This window comes from Sus scrofa, chromosome 14 (genome assembly GCF_054392235.1).
Source record: "Sus scrofa isolate SSC_HxYL_T2T_F1_AM1 chromosome 14, Sscrofa_HxYL_maternal_Yorkshire_Landrace_v2.0, whole genome shotgun sequence".
In the NCBI taxonomy this organism is placed as follows: domain Eukaryota; kingdom Metazoa; phylum Chordata; class Mammalia; order Artiodactyla; family Suidae; genus Sus; species Sus scrofa.
The window spans coordinates 85,634,651-85,659,075 of NC_139396.1; the positions used below are offsets into that span (position 1 = coordinate 85,634,651).

At 43.1% G+C, this 24,425-nt stretch overlaps 1 protein-coding gene across 53 annotated transcripts in view; it reads right to left on the minus strand.

Moving 5' to 3' along the window:
• Positions 1-24,425, minus strand: part of ANK3 (ankyrin 3) — a 777,589-nt gene that overhangs the window by 38,268 nt on the left and 714,896 nt on the right. For 24 of the 53 annotated variants that reach the window (NM_001445066.1, NM_001445067.1, NM_001445068.1 and 21 more), the window contains 7 exon segments: positions 13,061-13,142; positions 14,845-14,967; positions 15,717-15,842; positions 16,602-16,830; positions 17,551-17,647; positions 19,270-19,477; positions 21,143-21,354. In NM_001445066.1, coding sequence (NP_001431995.1) covers positions 13,061-13,142; positions 14,845-14,967; positions 15,717-15,842; positions 16,602-16,830; positions 17,551-17,647; positions 19,270-19,477; positions 21,143-21,354 — 1,077 coding nt within the window. 53 annotated transcript variants of the gene reach the window in all.

Genomic DNA, 24,425 nt, shown 5'->3' on the forward strand with positions numbered 1-24,425 from the left:
AATGACACCGAAATCTTCCAGCATGCGTCCCTGACTGTCTACAGTGTCGCTGGGTTAAAAGGGAGAGAGAAGAGAGACAGCACACACAGATGACAATGACAGAATGAGAAACTACGGTTAAGTCACTCCACAGGCAACCACGACAGTTCATGCACTAGGGTCTACGCGTTGGAAAGTGTTTACAAACTACGCTTGTTCTCCAGGATGTGAGCAAAGAGTGCTCGAGAGACCTGACTGCCTTCATTCTCACCAGTCCTCCTACTGCTCCTTTTCTCACTGCCGGCCTTTTCACTCTTTGATTTTAAAGGTGCTGCCTCTGTTTTCTTATCTCTAGCAGACTTCGTTGTAACCGAAGGCTGGCCACCCCGGGAAGTCTCGGACAACGACGTGTTTCTTGAGGTACTGTCTTCCTCATCGGACACCTCGGACTGCATCTTTTTGTCTTCTTCCGAGAGGCGGTCCACAAGCTTTAAGGTCTCACCACTAATTCCCTTAAAATATTCAATGGAATGTTTACATACTTCCTTAAGCTGACTTTTCCTAACTTTAACAGTGGTGGTGGTGGTGGTGGTGGTGGTAGTGGGGGTGGTGGAGGTGGTGGGGGTGGTGGAGGTGGTGGTGACACAGGTGGATCTTACCTTTACTGGCAACTTGGATGGAAGCTGTTTGGCCCTGCCTTTCTCTGGCTGCCCTTGCTTCTGTGTGGCACACGGTTTTCTAAGTGAACCCGTGTCATCCCTGTGTGTGTCTTTCACTGGAATTCTAGACTTTACATCTACACATGAAGAAGCAGTAAGGGTTTTGGTTTTCTCCGACTGACTAGCCTGCTTCATTTTACTCACGTTAATGTTTGGCATATGATTTGGTGGCAAGAGCTCTTTTGGTGAAGTGGCCTTTATGGGAAGTTTGGATTTTCGCCTAATCCCTATTGATTCCTTTGCCTTTTGCTGCTCTCCGAGAACCTTCTGCTTATCTCTTACACAGTGTCCTTGCAGAACCCCTGTCTTTTTTCCTGGTGAGCTTCTCACTGGATTAGCTTTCTTTGTGGTACAAGTGGGTGCAGAATGTTCTGTCAGAACTACGTGACTTGTAATGTTATCTGTCTGTATGGTGGCAGAATCCAAATTGTTGTTGTTATTAAAGTTATCTCTTTGGAAATCATGTTTGTCCTGGGGCCTAACGCCCGTGAGGCTATTGGCTGTGTTTGAAATCACTGTTATAGTTTCATTCTCTAATCCCTGACCACTGGTCATCACAGCTTCTATCTTATCTGTCACTTCGCCAGGGCCTTCTTTCTTCATGGTCATGGTGGATGCGGAAATTCCCATTTTTATAGGCGTGCGCAACTTGGGGTCAACTTTAGAGGCGTTAGCGGCCGCCGCTGCTTTCTCCTGGGAGCCACTACTGGCCGTGCCTTCCTGACACTCTCCGCTGGTCAGGATGCTGGGCTGAGGTTCCACTGAAGGTGCCTCTACATTGCTCTCTACATTGGTGTCTACAGTGGTGTCCCCTGCCTGTGGCTGTGGTGTGGCAGTGACCATACTTTTATCCCCTTCCCCCTGGTCCCCTGACTTCCCTTCAGAAGTATGCTCACCAATCTGGAAAAATTGGAGCCTCTCTTCAACAAAATCCCTCTTGCTCATGTCAATTGCACCACTGCGAGTCATCTCAAACATTTTCCCTTCGTGAAATGGGAAGGGGTTGGGCTCACTAGTTGGGGTACTTTCGTCAGTTGGCGTGCGGGCCGGCGTTGTATCGGGGGTGGTGGCCGGAGAGCGGTCTTCCACAGCCAGACCAAAGGGCTTACTCTCATCTTCCCGGGACTTGCCGTCATAAACGTCGTCATCCCCTCGGTTGTTAGACCAAGGGTCAAAATCAAGACCTTTGGTGGCTACTGTTTTGAAAGGAGTGGCAAATTCTTCGTCTACTTTGTAACTGAAATACGTATCGGGAAACACTGACCGGTCAGGATGTCTGCCTTCTAGGGTGAAAAACTGGGCCCCTGACTTTGGATCAGTCTTATCGGAGCTCTTTTCAGAGGAAGAGCTTCTAGGGGGTGGCTTCTCTTCATCTGGTCCCACCCTCCCCTCCTCCTCCTCGATAACCTCCAGCTTGCTCTGGCTAAAGGAGCGGTCGGCTGGTTTCAGAATGCCCTCCGTGTTCCAGATGTCTTTCTTCACCTCCAGGGTTTGACTCGGGAGTTTAGAATCACTCTCGGTCAAGCCGTCGTCTTCATCCTGCAGGTCGTAGCCATCCAAGGAGTCGATCTCGGTGGCATCTGTATCGTGAGAAAACTCGGCTGTGGTGGCAATGGAGCACTCGGTGATGGACTGGTCATTGTTCCCGTTCTGGGCAGTTTCATTCTGAGGCGAGTCAAGGCCAAGGCCAAAGTCATGCTCTTTTCCAGATCCGTTCACTTCCACCAGGGCTTTCTGGTCAGAACCCTTCCCGGTAGAGGTTTTGGGTGGGGTCCTCTCTTTCTGCTCATCATCCACGTCCTTTAACTTGAAGGTGTACTTCTTGACGGGGACCGGCTGGTAAAGGGACTCGTCATCACTGGAGTCGCTGACGTCTGCCCCCGGAGGGACAGGCGAGGGTGGCTGCACTCGGATGACTGGCTCAGCCAGCTGGTCCTTGTCATGTTCGTCTTGGAGGCTGACCTCGATCAAGTCAACCTCTTTTTCAGGGAGGTGAGGATGTTTCCTATCGGACTCCACTGGGTCTGCATCCAGTGGTGGAGGAGGAGGAAATTCAATGTAGGCCACCCTGTTACTTTTGGGTCTTTGGCTGGAGTCTTTGCTCACATCAGGAGGTGCCTCCCGCTCGATGGCTGCAGTCCCCTCCGCCGCAGTCGGCTTTAAGGAGGCCGACTTGGCCGGCTCCTCCTCCTCAGATTCCTCGGAAACCTCGGGAATGGGGCTGGGCTTGCCCGGGATGTAAGCTATAAGCGAGTCTGGTGTCTTAGACGTAAATTCATAACTCACTTCCTCTGAGCTGGGCGTTTCTGGGGTCAAGGGGCTCTTCCCTGAGCTGTCTAGAAAGGAGACTTGCTCTAGGGTATCATCTTCTGGGCTGCCTTGGGGAGAAGGAGGTTGCTTTTGCTGTCTGGTTGTGTAAAAGGCCCCCCTGGTCTCCTGGACTGTCTTACATTCCTGACTTATGATTTTTTTCACACCCCCTTGCTGTATCTCCTTTTCGTACTGCTTCCCCACCTGGACAAAGCTGACATAGACAGGTAGAGTTCTGATCTCTTTACCCCCCTCTGTCTGGACTAGTGGTGCAGCTTTTTCCAGTCCATCAATGGGACTGCGGTCAAATACATCGCTAGAGGGTGATTCCTTTCCTGGACTGAACTCTAAAGAATCAGGAGACTTGATCGGGGAGACCTCAGTTTCCTCAAAAGGCGGGCATAAGCCTACGTAACTCTGATGTTTGGACACTTTGCTGATTTCTGAATAGGTCACTTTTTCCTTGTCTATCGAATTAAAATGCTGAGTCTCAACTGTCTCTTGACTCATTCTCGACTGGGATAACTTTGGGGACAGTTCATGTTTTGGAAACACCGGCGGCTCGAAAAAACCATCGGGGATGTTAGAGGTGGGCGTCGTCCGTTCGCCGGCCACCCTGACGGGGATGTGGGACACCGCCGAGCTGTCGCTTCTCCTGGGAGGTTGGTCAAGAGATCCACCTGGACGCTCCCCTTCTTTAACAACGTATTCCCTATATAAGACTTTTTTGGAGGGAGATTTTACAGTCATTTCCTTAATTTCTGAGAGAGAGCCATTTGTTAACAATGTGTGTTCTCTCTCAGTCACAGACAAAAATGCATCCCTTTGATCGACAATTTTACTCTCGGGGTGACCTGCGTGATTCTCTCTTACATCGTGAACAAGTACATGCGAAAGTTTCTCTTTCTGTGGCTTATTATTTGGGGCTCCAGAACTTTCCCACGTTCTAAAGACCTTTTGGTCCCATGGTCCCTTAGTGGCTACATCGGAAGTTACATGACAGGCCAAGTCTTTAGCCTGCTGCTCAGAAAAAGAGTCAGGCATCACTTTACTTGACATTTCAGGTCGCTGCTTTTTCACATCATCAGAGCCAGAATCATTTACAACAATCTCATTGCTCTGGGCATGCTCATCTTTAGCTTTTAATACCATGAGATCTTTGGGCGCAGAGCCGCTCTCATCGGAGGCCTTCTGTGGTTTCTCTCTAGCAAACACTTGGTAGACAGGTAGCTTGCTCTCCTGGATTTTTTTAACTGGGATTCTGGACTGGCCCTCAGGCTTCTTGTCTTCTTGAGAAACGTCCTTACTTTTGGCCTGGGCGCCTTGTTCAAATTTTAATCTGATGGAACTGAGTTTAGATTGTTTGAGCTGAAACCCAGACGGGGGCCCTTCCGGTTCCTTGCTCTGTGAGATACTGGCTTTGGCTTCCTCGGTGGCCTTGCTGTCCTCGGTCTGTTGGGAAAGAACCGTCTCGGGGCTACTGGGTGGACTGGCTGCGTTCCTCTCGTCGGCTTTGGGGCAGCCTTCTCCGTCGCGGCCAGGCTGCCTCGCCTTGACCCATTCCTCACTGGACGCCAGCAGTGCTTTCTCAGGGCTGCTCCCGGGAGGGCTCTGGGATGAGTATTCTTTGCCATTGCGAGGGCGGGGCTTTTTCTCTGGGGACTGCAGTTCATCGTTGAGCTTCTCCGTTTTGTCACGAAAAAACTGTGACACCTCAGTCAGTTTCTCTTCAGCTTCCTTCACGGTCCTGTCCACCCTATCTTCGTATATCAACTTCTCTCTACCTCTCTCTAATCTGTCCTCAGCCAAGCGCATCCACATGGCCTGTTTGGGACCACTAACATCGGCAGGGTAGTGCAACACTGCCACTTTATCAAAATGCTCATCTTTAGACACTTTACCTACACCATTTTCAGACACATCTTTATAGACTTTGGAGAGAATTTCTTTTGGGGGGGCAGTGACTACTTTTTCTCTGGGCCGCTTATCAGACCCCTGTAACTCTGAACTAGGGGGTCCTGCATGGTCTGTAACCGATTCCTCAGTATCAGACTGAGACACATCTAGCTTTTCTGACAGAAGCATTTTCTCAGCAAACCTGTACGACTCCCCTCTTAGTTCTGACAACTCATCGTCATGGTATTCTATTGAGTGTTGACTCAAAAGCTTCAATGTTTTATAAGAGTCATCAGATATGAGTTGAGCAGAACTAGGGCGACTATCTTCTTCTTGGGACACAGGAGTGTTTACTCTGGAAGATTCCAGATAAGAAGGCAGGGACTCTTCAGCAGTGAGTTCTTCTTCTTCTTGCTGACCCTGTTCCTCTGGACAAGGAAAAGCATCGTGTTTTTCTGGCAGAAAATCTTTTAGGTTAATATCTGCCCGGGATAAGTCTTTCTGATAGACATACATTTCCTTTTCTGGATGCTTTTTGGTTTCTCTAATAATGACTTCAGTGGGCTCAGCTTGGTTACCTTTTTCGATGTGGACTTCTATTATACGCTCCAGTTTGGGTTTCATTTGGTGGTCCTTCTCTGCATGCTGGGCTGAGGTTTCAGCAGCAGACCTGTGTGCGTCTGGAGACACTGTGGACTTATGTTCAAACAGACCTGCCAGCTCTTTGGAAGGGTCCCGCCCGGACTGGAAGGCCTTCATGATGTCATGGACCGACATGGTTTCTTCGATCCTCTCAGAGGCACCTTCACTACCTGGCGGGGAATGATAAACCATTCTGGTGGTGGTGGTGATGTGAGTTTCCTCCTTCACACGCATGCCTTTGCCCAGAACCCGACCGTGCTCATCTTCCTCGCCACTGGCTTTTATTTGAAAGGCTTTGACTTTCTCCTTAATGGTGGAAGGGGTGGGCTTTGGTTCCAGCTCCATAAAAGGAGGTGATGGTTTGGGTGACACGGGCTCCTCGGGTTGGGAAGGCGGAGCATCTCCAGCCGAGGGCTCGTAGCTCCTGATCACGTGAACCACCTCAGTCCTCGTTTCGGTAATGACCGGGGGGATGGGGACGTCATGAAAAAGCGGTTTGGGGCCAGTGCTTTCAGCGCTCTGGGGGGCCGAAGGTGTTTTCTCACTTCTTGTCTCGAAGCCGCTGTCTGACAAGGGGCTCTTATCTTGGTCGTGCTGGGAAAAGTCATCTGGAGACTCCAAAATGGTATCCGTTCCGAAAAAGGAATCGGCCATCTTACACAACTCCTTCTCGGAGGTGGAAGGCCTCATGGAGGCTGGAGGCATTTTGAGTTTGTGTTCCTGCAGGGCGATGGCGGGCTTTAAGATCCTTTTCTGTCGCTCTTCCCCATCCTTTTTTACGTCCTCAAACTTGTACTTCAGGTTGGTCAGAGAACTGCTCCCTATGTCGTTTGTCAGGTAGTCGATGACTTTGGTCAGGTTGTAATCCTTCTCGGAGGCGGCCTTTGCCTTGACTTGCACTCTCTCGGGTAGAGACGGAGCAGGACTCGTGGGCGCTTGCTGTCTCGCTTCCCTTATTTCTTCTGAGCTAAATTCTATCCAGTCGTCTTCGGGAGAATGTCCTTTGTCACTCTTGGGTGATTTGGGGGGTCCCTTGTCCTCTACACAGACGTCCTTTTTAAGGATCTCACTAACTTTCACCAGGTCTTCCTTGACTTTCTCAACAATTTTGAAAGGTTCTTCGTCATCGATCCTCCCTTCCTTGGGGAGTTCGGGTTGGAAGGGCTTCTCCTCGGGCACGTCGGTCTGGAGGATGGCCGTCATCCGCATTAAGTCCTCCTTCATCTCAGCCACGTCTTTTAATATCTCCTGGCTGGAAGAGAGAGAAGACGGCGTGGACAGCTTAAGGGCAGACGGTGCAAGGAACAGAGATGACTTAACTGGAGACGCAGTTCGAGGGAAATGGGGCTGGGGACGGGTCTCCGTAGCCAGTGTTTTAACGGGCGACAGCAAGGCTGCTGCCGATTTGGTGAGCGAATTAGAGTCTGGGAGTTTCTTGAACGCTGGTTCTGGCAAAACACTGACCACAGAGTATACTGGCACTGTTATTACTGATGAAGTTACAGATGAGGTAGTTGCAGATAGTGACGACCCGAGGGATGTGTAGAGTGCACTGGCAGAAGGAGTTCTTAGAGCCTGAAAAGCTGATGGTGCTGGAGAAACAAAGGACCTGAGTGGGGAAAAGGGCATCGCTGTGGTGACAGGGTAGGCTTTCTCAACCGTGTCGGGGGCTGCATTAAGCACGGAGCTCACAGAGTTTGTAGCCGTGGAAATTTTTTCCTGGAACGTGGCAGTGGCTTTGCATCCATTCATTAAAGTCGAGGACGATGGATATTTCAGAGGGGAAATCGACCCGTTGACTAACACTACCTCGGCAGGTCCAGGCATCTGTTTCACGGGCGATGAGAGAGAAGAGGCCATGGTGACTTTAGCGGCTGAAACGACATCAACTGTGGGTTTCGCCGAAGATACCACTGACTTTAAAGGTGATGATATCAGAGGTGCTGCAGATGTGATAATGGACTTAAATGGCAGGCTGGAGGAATACATATTAATGTTGGATTTGGGGGAGGCAGGGGGGGTCATGGTAATGGATGACCTCTCCAAAAGGGACCCTGCCGTTGTCACCGGAGAGGTTCGAGGGGAAAATGTAGAATTGGATGCCAGCCCTTTTAAAGGCGAGGCCTCTGTGACCGTGGGGGCTCTAACCAGGGTACCAGAGGAAACTTGGATATTGTAGGGAGACTGTGATACCACTGTTTTTACTGGTGAAGAAATTGTCCGAAAGGATCTAATTGGAGATGCCACGTCACTAATGGATTTCACGGAAGATGTAGTTGATGCGCCTAGCGTGGATTTGATTGGCGAAGGAGTTGAAACGGACCATATTGATTTTAATGGAGAAGCTGATGGCGTATTAGAGGAAGAGCTTGATAAGGAAGTGAAGCCTGACTTGGCCGGCCCGGGCACTGTGATCGGAGCTGTTGTCCAGGACTGGTATGGTCTTGTAGAAAAGAATGGCTTGTATGAGTAAGTGGTGGGGAGGGATCTTGTTGCTCCTGCACTCCGTTCAACTGTTTCTTAAATTGTAAAATGAAATCAAACACAAAAATCAACAAAAATGGTTGAGAAACAGAGAGACCAGAGAAAAAAATTGGTCAGTAAACTTTGAAATATTACAAAAGCAAGTACAACTGTTTGCATGATTGAGAATGGAAGAGGCAAAAAGAACAATTAAGAGGGGAAAATAAATTTCTACAGACATAACGAATCCAAAGTTCAAAATAAAGAACACAGAGCAATGTGAAATGAAAGACAAAAAAGCACATTGCAACCAAAGAGGCCAACAATGAAAAATTAAAAAACACGAGGAAAGAATTAATGATGAGAAAAATAAAACCACAATGGAAAACTGTTCCCTTACTTCCTATTGACTTTCTTATGTGCTGGTTTTGAAATATCAATAGCCGTTCTATTTTGCCTGTATAGGAACATGTTTGTTTTGTGCAACCATATAACCCTCATTTTAGGAATTTCTAATGTTCCCTCTCCTTGGACTTTTCGGTGATACGGATTGCACCTACGAAGAACCACATCAATGTGCGTAGCTATACAATAAATGTCTGAAACTCTTTTTTTAGAAATTCACTCAAGCCTATTTCATGCAGACTCCAAAATAGCTTTTAAGTGACAGGCAACTGATGTGCAAACTGTGAAGCCACTGGCTTTTAAGTCTGTATCTTCCATGCACAATTCGGTTATGCTTCACACCCATAAAAAGCCAATAAGAGCAAGAAATTTTCTGAGTAAGAATGTTAAAAGAAAAAAAAAAAAACAAAGAAAAGGAATGTTTGCATTTATCTTTTCCATGCAGTATATTCCTTTTGGTGAGAAAAAAAAAAGGAAAATGTAATATGAAATGATTTTAGAATGCATATGTACACACACATAAAGGGGGAAAAAAACCAGAACTATGGTTCATGGTTACTATAAGCAAGCCAAGCAACTGAAAACATTTTCTCATGCGCGATAGATCATGGCAAACGGGCCAAAGAAGTAATACAGTTCTTATGCCATATTATGCACAATATATAGACTTTAAAAAACACTTTCACAAGAGCATTTCGAAAGAAGAGTACACTTTTTCCATGAGATGTGGAGTCTTGGTACCTTTTGAGATTTTAGGAAAACATTTAATACTGCATATTAAAAATCCATCTGCAACTAAATATATCCATGTCTGGTGTTGCCTTCATTGTGGATAAAAGCACACAGTTTACTTAGTTATTTTTCATAACCCATTAGACTTTTAATTCTCAAAAGGTATCGGGGAAGGAATTTAAAAAGCGTAGTCAGATTTTTAACACCCTGAATGTAAGGAACTACAGGGGGATACAGTCTTTATCTGTCTATATATTTCATCGATGTCAAAGGTAATGATTCTGGTGCCATCCCGGAATAGTCATGGGATTCACGGATACCCCAAACACGGGAGAAGTCATGAGGCAGACCTACCACTAGGAAAGGTGGATGTCACACCAGCATTCTTCTGGCAGGGGGACAAGAAACACAAATGAGGAACGCACACTCACAGGAGGAGAGCAAACACACTTGGTCCCCTTTCCTTCTACCAGACTAAGAAACAAACCGAGCTGGTCACAGAGGTTTGGAATGCCTGCCAAGGGCTAGTGTTCTATGTCAAGGTTGAGTACAGTCTCGCTCCCAGAAAGCACTGGTTCAGAGTAAGAGTGAAACGTGAAGAAGGAATGAGAATCAGCTCCATCTTTATGCTCCTCTTGATGCTGTGCTGGTGCCACTGCTACCATCCAGTCCTTGGATTAGCAGCTACTCCCACAAGAGTGAAGATTTTCATTCCTAGTGTACATTTAAATTCAAACATTCAGAATAGATCCTTTTCTAGGCTTACACATTATCCTAAAGACAACTGGAAAATTCAGGGAAAACTCACCCATTCATTACTTGTCCTGGCCATAATTCTCAATATCGCATTGCTTAATTCTTTGGGAAATGCCACACAGTGGATGGAAGATTTGGGGGATTCCTTCCATTGGGTGACTCGGGCTTGGTTCAGTATCTCAAGAGCACTAATTGAGGTCGTTATTTTTATTTTATTTACTTATTTATTTTTATTTTATTTATTTATTTTGAGGTCGTTATTTTTAGAACGACCAGAAGCTGCCGAGGCTTCTCTCCTTCACCACTGAAGTCTGGCTCCACCAAGCAGAGATAGTCTTCTGAACCATGTCTATGGTTTTAGACTTTGCTCGAAGCAGCCAATGTTCTGATTAGTTACATTTTATGCTTTCATGATAGCTATTTTTTTTTTTTTTGTCTTTTTATGACTACACCCATGGCATATGGAAGTTCCCGGGCTAGGGGTCTAATCAGAGCTGCAGCTGCCAGCTTACCCCACAATGCAGGATCTGAGCAGCGTCTGTGACACCACAGCTCACAGCACCGCTGAATCCTTAACCCACTGAGCAGGGCAGGGATCAAACCCGTGTCCTGATGGATACTAGTTGAATTTGCTACTGCTCAGCTCAGTGGGAACTCCCAATGATACCTGTTTTTTGATACCCATTATAACAAAGGGAATTTCTGGATTTCAGTCACTGAATTACACCAGAATCTTTTCTTTGGAGGTATAGGGAGTTTGGAAAAGACAAGGAAGGTGGGGAAAAGTTGCATTCACTTGGAGTTCTAGTGCCAATTCAGGGGCCATAACATTTCTTTAGTTTTTCTTTCAGTTCCTTTTACTTCTTCCCATTCTTTCATCCACCACCACTATACTTCTTCTCATAAAACAGGGAAAAGTACCCTCTTCCTTCTATCAAAAGTCAAGAAAGACAAACTGCAGATACCTTAACTGAAGCTAACCAAAAAATTAGCTACACTTTTAGAAGTGGGACGAATTCAACGGACTTAGCACACACACCTGACCTCACAATTCATCTCTTCCCTAAATACTTGAGGGACTAAAATCAGATGAGAGCTTGCCCGCGCAGAGCTACCCATGACCTCTGGTAGCTGGTCCACAGCGCCTGTCCAAAAGCTCAAGGATGCTGCCTGGGAATCCCAACCAGCTCCATCATGAGAGCCTTAGCTCTGGGGCTAAACAGTATCCCAAGGAAAACTTCTCCCCAGAGATTTACTTGTACTGAAAAACCATCTGGTCACACACACACACACCCTACTTCCCTGCGTCACAGCATAATGGGAGTTAATGTCAGCCCTTTATGGTTTTGGAAAGATTTAGACATTTATGCTAAAGGCAAATAGACAGCTGGAAGAATATTCCTGAGTGTGGTAGGATTTCATTTCTCTTACGCTGCCCATTTGGTGTTTGAATATAAAAGTTTCCCTAGTATGTACTCAAAGAGACAGACTGGGAGTTTGGGGTTAGTAGATATAAACTATTCCATTTACAATGGATAATCAATGAGGTCCTGCTGTACAGCACAGGGAACTGTATCCAATCACTGGTAACAGAACATGATAGAAGATAATATGAGAAAAAGAATGTGTATATATACATATATATAAACCTGGGTCACTTTACTATACAGCAGAAATTGACAGAACACCATAATCAAATACAATAAAAAATCTTTTTTAAAAAAGGCTATGCTGGAGTTCCCGTCATGGCGCAGTGGTTAACGAATCCAACTAGGAACCATGAGGTTGCGGGTTCGATCCCTGCCCTTGCTCAGTGGGTGGACGATCCGGCGTTGCCGTGAGCTGTGGTGTGGGTCGCAGACGCGGCTCGGATCCCCAGTTGCTGTGGCTCTGGCGTAAGCTGGTGACTACAGCTCTGATTGGACCCCTAGCCTGGGAACCTCCATATGCCAAGGGAGCGGCCCAAGTAATGGCAAAAAAAAAAAAAAGAAAAAAAAAAAAAGAAAAAAGAATTTAAAAAAATAAAATAAAATAAAAAATAAATAAAAAAGGCTATGCTAAAACCACCTGAGCTAAGTCATGGAATAGTTTCTGTCTGTGTGTTTAGTAGGCTAGGTTGGCCCACAGAAGCAGAAATTCAGGAAAGATGGGGAAAATCAACACTGCAGTGCTTACTGGTATGCTTCCAATCCTCCCCAAACTCATGTAACTGGGAGTGATGGGAAACAGCTAGAAATTATGCATGCATTTAAGAATAATTTTCATATAAATCCTCCTCTGATGGTTAAAGTGGCACCGGGCAACATGAATCTGACACATCTTCTACCCTCAGCACCCGTACCCCCTGTTGGTGGAGGGCATTATCTCCGTTATCTCGAGGGCTGGAGTCATAACCTGAAGTGATGCCCATAAGGATGAGGGAAGCAGAGAGGGGGAGACCCAAAGAGAGAATGAACTGGCATGACTCAATGAATCTCTGCCCTGATATCTGCACGTCCATTAACAATGAACTAAAACCGTCATCGAGAGAAGAAAAAGCTTTCACGAATCTCATGAAGACCAGCCTTAGAGTTGATAGTTAATAAAAAGTAGAGGGAGGGGGAAAGAGAGAGGGAGGAAGGAAACAAGAAATTAGTAAAACAAGTGCTACCTCAAGAAGGTGGGAAAATATAGTTCTTGCCGACTGGGAAAGGAATCAGGATTAAGATATAATAACCTACCTATATTAAGAAAAATGAGATGATGACGAGAGTTACGTTGTCATCCTTTACATCACCCTACATATGTGAAAGTAAACATTTTCTCTTTTGGGCACAGCTTTAAAGCAACATTACTACAACATCATCTCCTAGCATAGTTAATAATCCGAGTGAAACCAAGGTTTTTCAAAGTCAAGTAATAGAAGTTTCTTATTTAAAAAAAAAAAAAATAGCTGATGGCTATTAAAAAGTCTTTTAAAGCCATGCTGGGGGGGGGGGTGTTATACCTCACATCTCCAACTCTGTACAATATATCACTTAAGTCTTATGATAGTTTTCCTACAGGCAATTTTCTTTTGCCATTGGGTTTTCAAATGACCTCAAAATTCAGGTGGTATAGAAAAAATGTCTCTTCTTATAAAAATCCACAAAGATTAGTAAGTGCATTAGGAAACTCACTCATTCCAGGCTCAGTCAAGTAGCTGTAGCGCTTACGTAAGGCTAATGATGCAAAGGTCTGTCGTCGTTCTGTTTTCTCCATCTGGAAAAGAAAAAGAAAAGAGAGACTATGTCCACCCTCCCTGTGACACTTTCAATCCTCTCAAAACATTTGGTAAGCTAGCATGTTGATATCTGGTTTATCCTTATTTTTCGTCTTATGGCTTTTCCTATGGTGGTTCTACAACCCCACCCCAATGTCTTAACCAAAAAACCATCACTTAGCAAAATATAAGCGCACCAACACAGCAGACTACAGGGAACTACAAATAAAAGACGAGCATTACAAAGACTTCTGATGCCGAGCAGTAAATTTCCCCAAATTGGTTCATATTGAAAGCACATACATCACAATGTACACTCATTCTTTGTGAGTACATTCAAGGAAAAAAGGCACACAAAGTTTATTACTCTGATTACTGTTGTTGTTTGTGTTAATAGGCATAAAGTGTAGATGAGGCCATTAAAAACAGGGTAATGGTTTTATTAGGAGTAATGTTACTGAGCCTTAAGACCACTGATTCTATTTATTATTACTGAGGTGTGAGTTTTAAAAATCCAATGATGATAAAACTTAGAGAATTAGGAGCTAACTTACAAGGAAAAATTCGTTTAAAACTTATTTGAGTAATCATACTCTTAAAAAATGGCCAGGATAAATTTCTTTAAATAGTATATCAAATATTTATCTATGGCCATTGAGCACATATTTTATAGTATATAAAACTATAACATTTCATCTATTAACCATCTTTTTTTTTTTCAGCTGCACCTGCAGCATATGGAATGTTCTGGGCCAGGGATCAAATTTGAGCTAGAGCTGCAACCTATGCCACAGCTGCAGCAACACCATATTCTTAATCCACTGCACTGGGCCAGGGAAAGAACTGGCATGGCCACAGAGATAAGCCGTGTCATTAACCCACTGTACCACAGTGGGAACTCCTATATATTAATCATCTTTGATTTTAAAGTTATAACAATAGATACTAGTTGAAAATATGCCCCAATGTATAATTATACATGCCAGTCCATCACACTTAAAAATGCTTAAAGAACTTTTTAAACCATTAGCCAGATTATAATTCTATTGAATGGACTGAAGTATTCTTCTGTATATGGGGAAGAGTAAACTATTCTTTAAGAAAAAAATACATATCATTTACCACATTTAAGCTAGGATCTGCAAAAATATAATATGTTTCCCACACTTTAGCCCTCTGCAACTTCTTTTCTACAGATTCCATCCCTATTCTATCTCTGATAGAGTAAAAGCAGAAGTGGTCATATTACCTCATCATCTGGATCTGACTCTGTCTCCTTTTGGTTCCAAGATGCATTGCAGAGACAAGGAATATTATAATGGACAGCAGGGAAAAGAATATCAGGATATGAAAAGGACTGAGTAGGGAGCACAAAAATGCAAGCTGCTTTAGAAAGCAAAGCAAATCAAAAACCAACAGCAACAAAAAAAATCAAGAGCTGTACATCCATGGCAAATTAACGTGTGGCGTTATCCGCGAGCATAAAAATCTACGAACTGCCAGCAGAAGCAATAAACAGGACTCCATCATACAAATCAAAAGAATCTGACACCACAGTCATAAGACTACACAAAGAGACTAATAAAACTTGGGTTTCAAGAGCTTTCATCATGTTACAAAGCATTCCTTAATGGCATACCAAAGGCCCACCTCTTCAAGACCAGGGAAGGAAAGTGAAAATAAACGAGTATTAAAAGATACCTTCTTGTGTGCTGGCAGAGTGATGTTTAAGTTGCAGACAGCTGTTTGAGGCAGGCCTTTCGTCGTCTTTGGTTCTTTCAGGAAAGATAGACGACCACAGGGCTCTTGGCTGGTGTCTCTAATCTAGAAGAATTTCGGTAGTTGACAGTTACAGAAAGAGACTTTTCTGAGGATTCCTGTCTGTATACGAGTTAAGCATGTTTGTTTTATGGAGCCCTTTTCAAGAGGCAGTAAGAGTAAAGGAAAAAGATGAGAACAATTATATGTCAACAATGTAGTCACATTAAACTTGGCCAGATTTAGAATGGCCAGTTCCTAGTATAAACACAGGAACGATGTGTCTGCTTGTCTTATCCTGACAGTGCACTGTACAGTCTGGCTTATGTGCATTTTCATCCTAATAATATTTTCGAAGACTCATTTTCAGCAACAATAACAACAGCAAGTAATAATAAAACAATTCTCCTATGCCCTTTGGTTCTCTGGAGAAGAAGTTTCCTCCAGAATGTCCTTCGGCTCCACTGGAAATAGAGATGAAACCTGAACATTCAATCTGGACTTCATCCATTATTTGCTTGACATCCAGATATGAAGCCTTTTGTTATTCTAGACTGCTTGGTCTTACAAACATGCACTTAAATATAAATGATTATTTAGCTCTTTAAAAGGTAAAGACTCTTTGGACTAACCGTAAAGCTTTCCTGGCTCAGAAGTATACTCAGGTAGAACTAGGACAAAATCTGACCTTGTGTGTATGAATGCAAGTTTGGTGGGATACTGCAAACTGAATCATGAGAACCTTTTTTATTCTTTATGAGCATTAAAAAAAAAAAATACAATAATCCACAGAGTCTTGGTGGAAGGTGATTTACCTTGATGGAAAAGGGCAGTCTGTTCTCTTTGAAAGCATAAAAATTAAAAACAAGTTGCTGTCCTCCTTTGGTGAGTGGAGCCAGGTTTCCATAACAATCAACATAAATAGGTTTTCCTTCCAGGACCTTTTAGAGTAAAAAAAAGACATAGTTTAATGTTACTTTCAGAGGAAAGAATTTTGAGATTTTTTAAGTCATGGAACATTGAAAGACTGACATGTTTCTATGTCACATTGGTCTCCTAATATAGGAAATTACTTCTGTGGTGCTATTTGCCACAAAAATAATGCTCTTGGTTTGTCATTAGTAGTTGTGATTAGAAACTGAATCACGGACATGTACAAGACAGAATTATACATTTATTTCTATGCTGGCAACTTTAAACATGTTTGCAAAAGTGCCTGATGTCAATCACTTTAATCTAGAGAATTTGCAATTTTTTTTTTCAGCCTCCCTCAGAGCATAATGGAAGTTCCCAGGCCAGTGATTGAATCTTAAGCAGCTGTGGCAATGCCGGCTCCTTAATCCACCATGCCACAGCAGCAACTCCTTGAAAGTTTGTTTTTTCTGGACTCCTAAATACTTCTCTGATCCCGAGGGTTGACAAAGCAAAATCATGGTATTGTGTATAGACTGTAATCATGAAAATAAGTAACCACAGGAAAATGGCACCATGACTTAGACTCATGGGTACTATGTTTTAACCAATTAAGACAACCTCAAAGATACTTAAAATAATTTGAAAGTGGATCTGTATCAGCTTTTTAAAACAAAAACTAATGTCAGCCATACTTGACATTGACAGTAGGTGCTGTGTTATGACCTCAAAAATAAAACTCCTGATCTGGACAGAGAAATTGAATGAACTTGATGTGAGCAAGGTACCTCAATATCTTTGCTTCTTGCAACTTCCTCGAAGTTCTCTTGCTGCTCTAAAGTTTTGTCCACTTTATCATCGGTCATACAGAAGCACCGCAGTGAGGACTCTACAGGATCATTCATTTTGGCAAAAACAACAAACTTGGCCATATATGGAACACATATTAATTCTCTGTACAGTTGTGTGGCTAACCCCACGGTTTCTAGAACTTGATGGCAGTCTGCAAGCCAAAATCTGAGAAAGACAAAAATGAGTATAAAAATGAGGTAATTTCTAAGCCAAATCTTTAAAAAAATTACCATTAAAAAATGAGTATGTATGAGAAAATTAATGTGTATATATATACACACACACACACACACACACATATGACTGGGTCACTGCTGTACAGCAGAAATTAGGACACTGTAAATCAACTACCCTTTAATTTAAAAAATAAGAGTATATAAAGGAACTAAGCCAAAACTTAACTTGTCCATTTAAACAAACAGCAAAGATGTTTGCTCTGTTTATCAAACACAGAAACCCTACCTTATTATGTTATAATTTTGCTAAGAAAATGCTAAGGATTTTTTTCCCTCTATTTTCTTTGCCATAAAATTCTTATTCCTTTCTTATACATACTCATGATAAGCCTTCCTGTCTATTCCTGCCTCAGAGCTTAATTTCTTACTTTGTCATTGGAAGGAATAAGAGTTGTAGAGGGAAAAATGGGAAAGGGAAATCCTATCAGTTTTTATGAACTGCTAACAACTTCCACTGGCAGTAGCACGCTTACCACCTTATAGTGAAAACTGGGTAAAATGTGAAATTCTAAAGTTACATCCAAGTGAATTTAGAATTTCGGAGTTATGCCCAACCTCGCCATCAACATTTTAAAGAATAATAATGTTTACTTTCCAGAAGGTAATGAGACTAATTCCTAGTGATTTTTGGAATCTTTCATTTTCATACCTGGCTGAAACATTGGTTGTAAAGGAGACACAATCCTTTATAAATGTCAAAGGAGTAGTTCCTGTGATGTCTTCCCACTGAGCCGGCGATGTGCCCCCTGAGAGAACAATAGCAGAAATGTGGACTTTATTAGGGGAGATGCTCCTTATAAAATTTTTATCATCATCCTGTTCTTTCTGTACAGTTAGTAACTTGCACAACTTCTAATACTTTGAAGTAATGACATGTACTAAAGGTAGTTTTCCTCTCTACTCTCCTTTTATACTTTTACCAGCTTAGAGTGATCTCCTTGTAAGATACTACTATTTGGAATTCTCTGGTGGTGCAGCAAGCTAAGGATCTGGCGTTGTCACTGCTGGGGCTCAGGTTGCTGCTGTGGTGTGGGTTCGATTCCTAGGCTGGGAAATTCCCAGTGCCATAGGCAAGGCCAAAAAAAGGATAATATTAGGTTAGAAAAAAAATTATTTTCTGTTTGGAGACTAATGAATGGTTTAAACTTGGGGCACACAAGCTTAAGCCATTCATTTTAAGCCACAATTTTTAAGTGCTTTTTATGAGTACAAAGATTTGTTGTTTCAGATCGATAATATAATCCTTTTATTTTTTTTTAAAAGGCAAGAACTTTCAAGAAAGTTAAGAGGCAGCTCATTTTAGTATATCTGAATCACTTAATTTTCCAGGCTAAGAGGGGAACCAGCCATTAAAATTATTGTTCAGTTCCCGCTGTGGCTCAGTGGGTTAAGAATCCAGCATAGAGTCTGTGAGGATACAGATTCAACCCCTGGCCTTGCTTAGTAGGGTGAGGATCCAGCATTGCTGCAAGCTGCAGCATGGGTTGCAGATGGTGGGGCTCGGATCCAGTTGCTGTGACTGTGGTGTAGGCTGGCAGCTGCAGCTCCAATTCAGCCCCTAGCCTGGGAAATTCCATATGCTGCAGGTGCAACCTTAAAAACAAAAAAGAGAAAAAAAAAATTTTAATTTTAAAAATAAATTACTCTTCAGAAAACAACAAACAAAAAACCTATCTTAATCTTGGACTTTAAAAGTTACATTAGGGAAGTTCCCTGGCGGTGCAGTGGATTAAGAACCCGGCATTGTCACTGCTGTGGCGCTTGTTCGACCCCCCAGCCTAGGAACTTCCTCAAGCCTTGGGTGCAGCCAAAAAAAAAAAAAGCCAGGTTAATCAAATGATGAACTGGCTTGGGGTTCCAGGTGCTGATCACAAGCTGGGTTCCCCCTAGGCCCTGTATATTCAGTCTACTGGATTACACTTGTGAACAGAGTTAAGTGAGAAGAATCAAGGACTCACCCTGCTCCTTCCTACCCCTGGTGCTCTGTGGGAGCCTCTATTTTCCCCACAGTCCATTTAATTTCCTGCAGTCCAAGGGGGCTGCCAGGTCTATTACCTAAGTCACCAGGCGATTACCTGATGCTCTGGTAGATTCAATAAAACCCTCAATAACCTTAACAAAAGCACTCTTCCTAACACTAATCTGAATAGCAGGAAAAGTAGTATCCCTGAATTTCCAATGTCATGACATCAGCATCTTAAAGAATTACAGGGAGAAGAGAGATGAGGTGATGGACAAGTGAAATGTTTTACTCTTTTTTTCCCCTACTCTGATCATGTTGGCGGGGTGTTGAAAGATTATCTATCTCTGTACAGAATCTCTGCAAATGCTAACATCAACAGCAAGTACAGCCACAACGGAGGCAAACCTGTAATGCTACACAGAAGGCGCAGATTGGGGGTGGTGTCTCCCTTGTACCCGTCGGAAGCGCCCTCCCCAGAGGGCGGGGGTACTGGAATGGTCATTGTGATGGGCTTATGGAATTTCCTTCTTCTTGGCTCCACAGTGACAATTGGGCTGAATGTTGCTTTGTTTCCAAGGATCTTCTTCACGATTTCATCAGGGACAGGCTGGGCCTAGAGACAGAGAGAGCACCTTACATGAAAGGGGACATTTTTCTTTTTCTCTTTCTCAGAATGTTGACCTTTTTTTTTTTTTTTTTTTTTTCTTTTTTGGGCCACCCCACAGCATATGGAGTTCCCAGGCCAGGGATCAGATCCGAGTCACAGCTGTGGCAACGCCAGATCCTTAATCCGTTGTACCGGGCTGGGGACTGAACCTGTATCTCAGTGCTCCCAAGACATTGCCAATCCTGTTACACCACAGTGACAACTCCCAAAACTTCACTTATTGATTGAGGAGGGGAAAAAACCCCCTCAACAACCACCTTCAAAATGTCTTTCATTTTCATCCTTTCTCACTATATCAGGAAGGCATAAAACACCAACAGAAACAATCTAACCCTGGAGCTGGCCAGCCTGATTATGTCCCCAGCAAAACACAGATAGCCTGGGCTCCCATGAGAAAGAGAGAAGGAATCAGATCTCATAGCAGAGAAGCCTTGGCGTCTAGTCCAAATGACCACAAACACTGAGTCCAGTATACTTCACACCTATGCAGGGTACGCGGTAAAACATTACAGAGGCAACTTATACCCCTGCAAAAAGTGAGGTTTCCAGAGTTAAGAAACAAAAGGGTATACAAGAGGTCAAAATCAGCTCTAGCCTATCAAGCCTAAAATTCTTTCTTTTTGTTTCTTTGCTATTTGGTAAAATATTCAGTATGGGAGACAGTGGAGAGGAACTTCAGACCACTGAAACGTAAGGTTAGTCTCTTGAGCACAAAATGTTTACTGAATTTTAGTGCCAAAGGTTTACTGAACAAATGTAAGGTAGTCTTTTTAGCACAGAATGTTTATTGAATATGTGAACTATTCCTATATGAATTAACAACACAAATTAAGTTATGTCAGGTTATTTTTCTTATCCAATGACAAAAAACTACTGGAGAAGTTCTAACCAAAATGGACACATACAAGAAAGACCCTGCTTGCCAAGCTTTTCAGCCAGCTTTCCAAACCAAAACAAGTTCCAACTGGTTTGGATAGAGCCTAGCATTTATGATTTACTTCAGTTGAACGAAAATTTGAAAGCTTACAAATCACCATTACTGATTTTTATGATGTGGCGTATTATGAACCAAATCAAGTATGGTTTGTTTCTCTAATAATATATATGTGCTCTTTGGTGTGCTGCTACTCTGCATGCTGAGTCCAATAAACCACTGGTTAAAAAAATGATCTTTACAGTTCCCTCTTCGGCACAGCAGTGGCATCTCTGCAGTGCCAGGACACAGGTTCGATCCCCAGGCTTAGCACGTGGGTTAAAGGATCTGGCAGCTGCAGTGTAGGCAGTAACTGGCTTAGATCTGATCTCTGGCCTGGGAACTCCATGTGCCACAGGGCGGCCAAAAAAAGAAAAAAAAAAAAAAAAAAAAAAGATGTTCCCCAGGAACCAAGTGATAGGTCTCAACAGAAAAACCATAAAATATGTACCTTACTTGATAAGCCACTAAGCTAATTTGACACTTAATACTCTTTTATTTAAAGCAGACTAATGATTCCTCAAATGCTGTGATTAGCAATGTATCATTAGGATGAGTCCTGAGCACAGGTTTCCATACAGAACATGCTCTCGTGCTCGCTGCGTGCACCAAGGAAAACAATGTTTTGTGAACATTACCTGGAGGCCCACTCGAATTCTTTTGGTTAAAGCACCCTCTGGGAAAGAAGCTTGGACAAGGGGCACAGTGGTGCTGCTCAGAATGCCACCTTCGGGACCAATCTGGTTGCTTTCCTGCTTAATCCGTGAAACCACTGCAAAATACTGCGGGAAATCCTTAGTGATAATCCTGCAGATACGCTTCTTCCCTAATTCTTCTGGGCTATCAAGTTCTGAAAAGAGAAATGAATGAAAAAAGCCATGAGAATAAGCCTACTCATGCAATATCCTGAGTCAAGCGGACGTGTAACTTTGACTACAGTTCTTTAGATTCAGTAGTCTAAATGGATTTTTTATGATAAAGAGAAAACCACAGTGACCTCAGTATCAAGCATCGCAATGATGTTATAAAGCTATTCATGTAGAGTATTTGTAGAAAACTATTTCTACTGAAGAGGAATAAGCATCTTCAGAAACTGGCATTTCACCACATCTGGACAAACTTCTATGCTTCAAGAAGGGATACTTTAATTCTGTGATTATTTGCAATAATCTGCCCACAAGCTGCCCAAAGTAAGAATGAGTCAGAAAAAAGTAGAGCCCCACAAGAAAGGGAGTAAACATTTCACCCTGTCTGAAAGGCTCTAGAACTTTATCAGAAAGCTCCTTTAAAATATTTTTAAGTTACCCAAAGGATGTGTACCATCATGACCAACTGCTGTCTGGTCCTCAGTGGCCCTTAGGTATCAAACTCAACCTGTTTCCAAGTGGTCACATCTTCTTTGCTTCGGTCCATCCCCACACCTACTTCTTGCCTTGCAGCCCTCACTCTGATGGAGGGTTTATACTCTTCCCCGTCCTCCAGTTGAACAGCAATGACTGACTTTTCTTTGTACTTCACATCTAAAGGTCAAAGTCCAATTGATTCTATTTTGGAAATGGCCTGCTCTCCAGCCATCCCCTTATTCAGACCATGTCTCCACTTGCCTAGGGTATGAGAGTACCCGCCCCGTCACCACCTCCCCTGACTCTGGTCCACCTCCTCTAGTGCAGCCAAACGGGGCTCCTTCAAAGCCCAACTCCATGCAGAATTCTGCTAGGTTTCACTGAAAGAAATGATTTCAAAAATCTTACAAAGTCGTATTTGAGCCTAGCCAAGTATTTTGGAAAAGAGGATTTGTGAGGGAGAATTTATCTTATAAGATTTAAAAACAGGAGTTCCCATTGTGGCTCAGCAGTAATGAACCCAACTAGTGTCTATGAGGATACGGGTTCAATCCCTGGCCTTGCTTAGTGGGTTAAAGATCTGGTGTTGTGATAAACTGTAGTGTAGGTCACAGATCCTGCATTTCTGTGACTGTGGCATAGGCTTGATTTGACCCCTCGCCTGGAAATTTTCATATGCTGCACATGTGGTCCTAAAAAGCAAAAAAAAAGAAAAAAGGAAAAAAAAGCTGAAAGTATCACAATAAAACAGTTATAGAGAGATGTATAAGAATATAAGAAATACAGAAGAACAGAAAAATAGGTCAGGAAGACAAAAATAGAGAATCAAGAAATAGATTCAACTTTATATATGTATATACATATATAGTATATTTGAGGGGGTTTTTTTGGTCTTTTTAGGGTCACACCCACAAAGTATGAAAGTTCCCAGGTCAGAGATCAAATCAGAGCTACAGCTGCCAGCCTCCACCACAGCCACAGCAACTTGGAATCTGAACCACGTCTCTGACCTACACCACAGCTCATGGCAACACGGAATCCTTAACCCACTGAGTGAGGCCGGGGATCAAACCTGCATCCTCATGGATACTGGTGGAGTTTGCCACTGCTGAGTCACAATGGGAACTCCTAGTACATTTGTAAGTCCATATATCTGCTTTTATATGTGTATCATATATTTAATATACTTAGTTATACATTTAAACTTCAATTCAGTCGGGGAAAGACAGTTTACTTAAAAGCTGGTGTTGGGAATTCCTATCGTGGCTCAGTGGAAACGAATTCGACTAGTAACCATTAGGACACAGGTTTGATCTCCGGCCTTGCTCAGTGGGTTAAGGATCAGGTGTTGCCGTGAGTAGTGGAGTAGGTTGCAGACTTGGCTTGGATCCTAAGTTGCTGTGGCTGTGGCACAGGCCCACAGCTGTAGCTCCAAATCAACCCCTAGCCTGGGAACTTCCATATGCCACGGTTGCGGGGCCTAAAAAGCAAAAATAAATAAATAAATAAAAGATGGTGTTGAGGTAACTGAAAATATATTTGGAAGAACAAAGCTAAATCACTCTCTCTCTCATATATTAATCAAGATCCCAGCTGGACAAGAGACTTAATTACCTAAAAAGTGAAAATATTACCCTAAAAAAATCAAGAGAATATCTTTTAGCCTTGGATAGGGGAAACTTTCCCATTTAAAATTGGACACCTAGAGGCCTAAAAAGCAGTTTTAACTCTATAAAAACATAAAATTTTCTATGACAAAAATAGTAAACCTGAATGACAAAAGCTAGGCTGGGAAAGATACTAGCCACACATGACAATAATATGCTCAATACCAATGGCAGCTACACATTGATAAGATGACAGGAAAGCTGATAGAAAATGGCAAACTCTAGGAGTTTTCATCGTGGCTCAGTGGTTAACAAACCTGACCAGTAACCATGAGGTTGCGGGTTTGATCCCTGGCCTTGCTCAGTGAGTTAAGGATCCAGCATGGCTGTGAGCTGTGGTGTAGGTCACCGATGCGGCTCGGATCCTGCATTGCTATTGCTGTGGCTGTGGCACAGGCTGGCAGCTACAGCTCTGATTCGACCCCTAGTCTGGGAACCTCCATATGCCACAGGTATGACACTAAAAGGGCAAAAAAAAAAAAAAAAAAAGAAAAAAGAAAATGGCAAACTGTATGAAGAGACAATTCACAGAAAACAGACAATAAACATATATTAAAATGTTCAAACCTAATAATTTACATGGAGACACTAATTCAAACAAGATACAGTCTCCTGGCACACCCACCTCCTAGTAAGGCTATAAAATAAAGGGAAAATGCCCCAGCTTCAGGGAAGGGTGTTGGTTTTGTTTTTGTCTTTGCTACTCACATAAGCCTCTCTTCATACCCTTGATACATACAGCACATGCCCTACCATCCCTCACTATGAACATATCTGCCTCCTTTATCAGACACAGGCTGAGGCGGTGGAGGAAGCTTAATAGAAATTTGTACAATCTAAATAGAAATTTGTAGAATGGCAAAATAGATCAGTGACATCTTCTCATTTTATAGATTCACCACCACCAAATT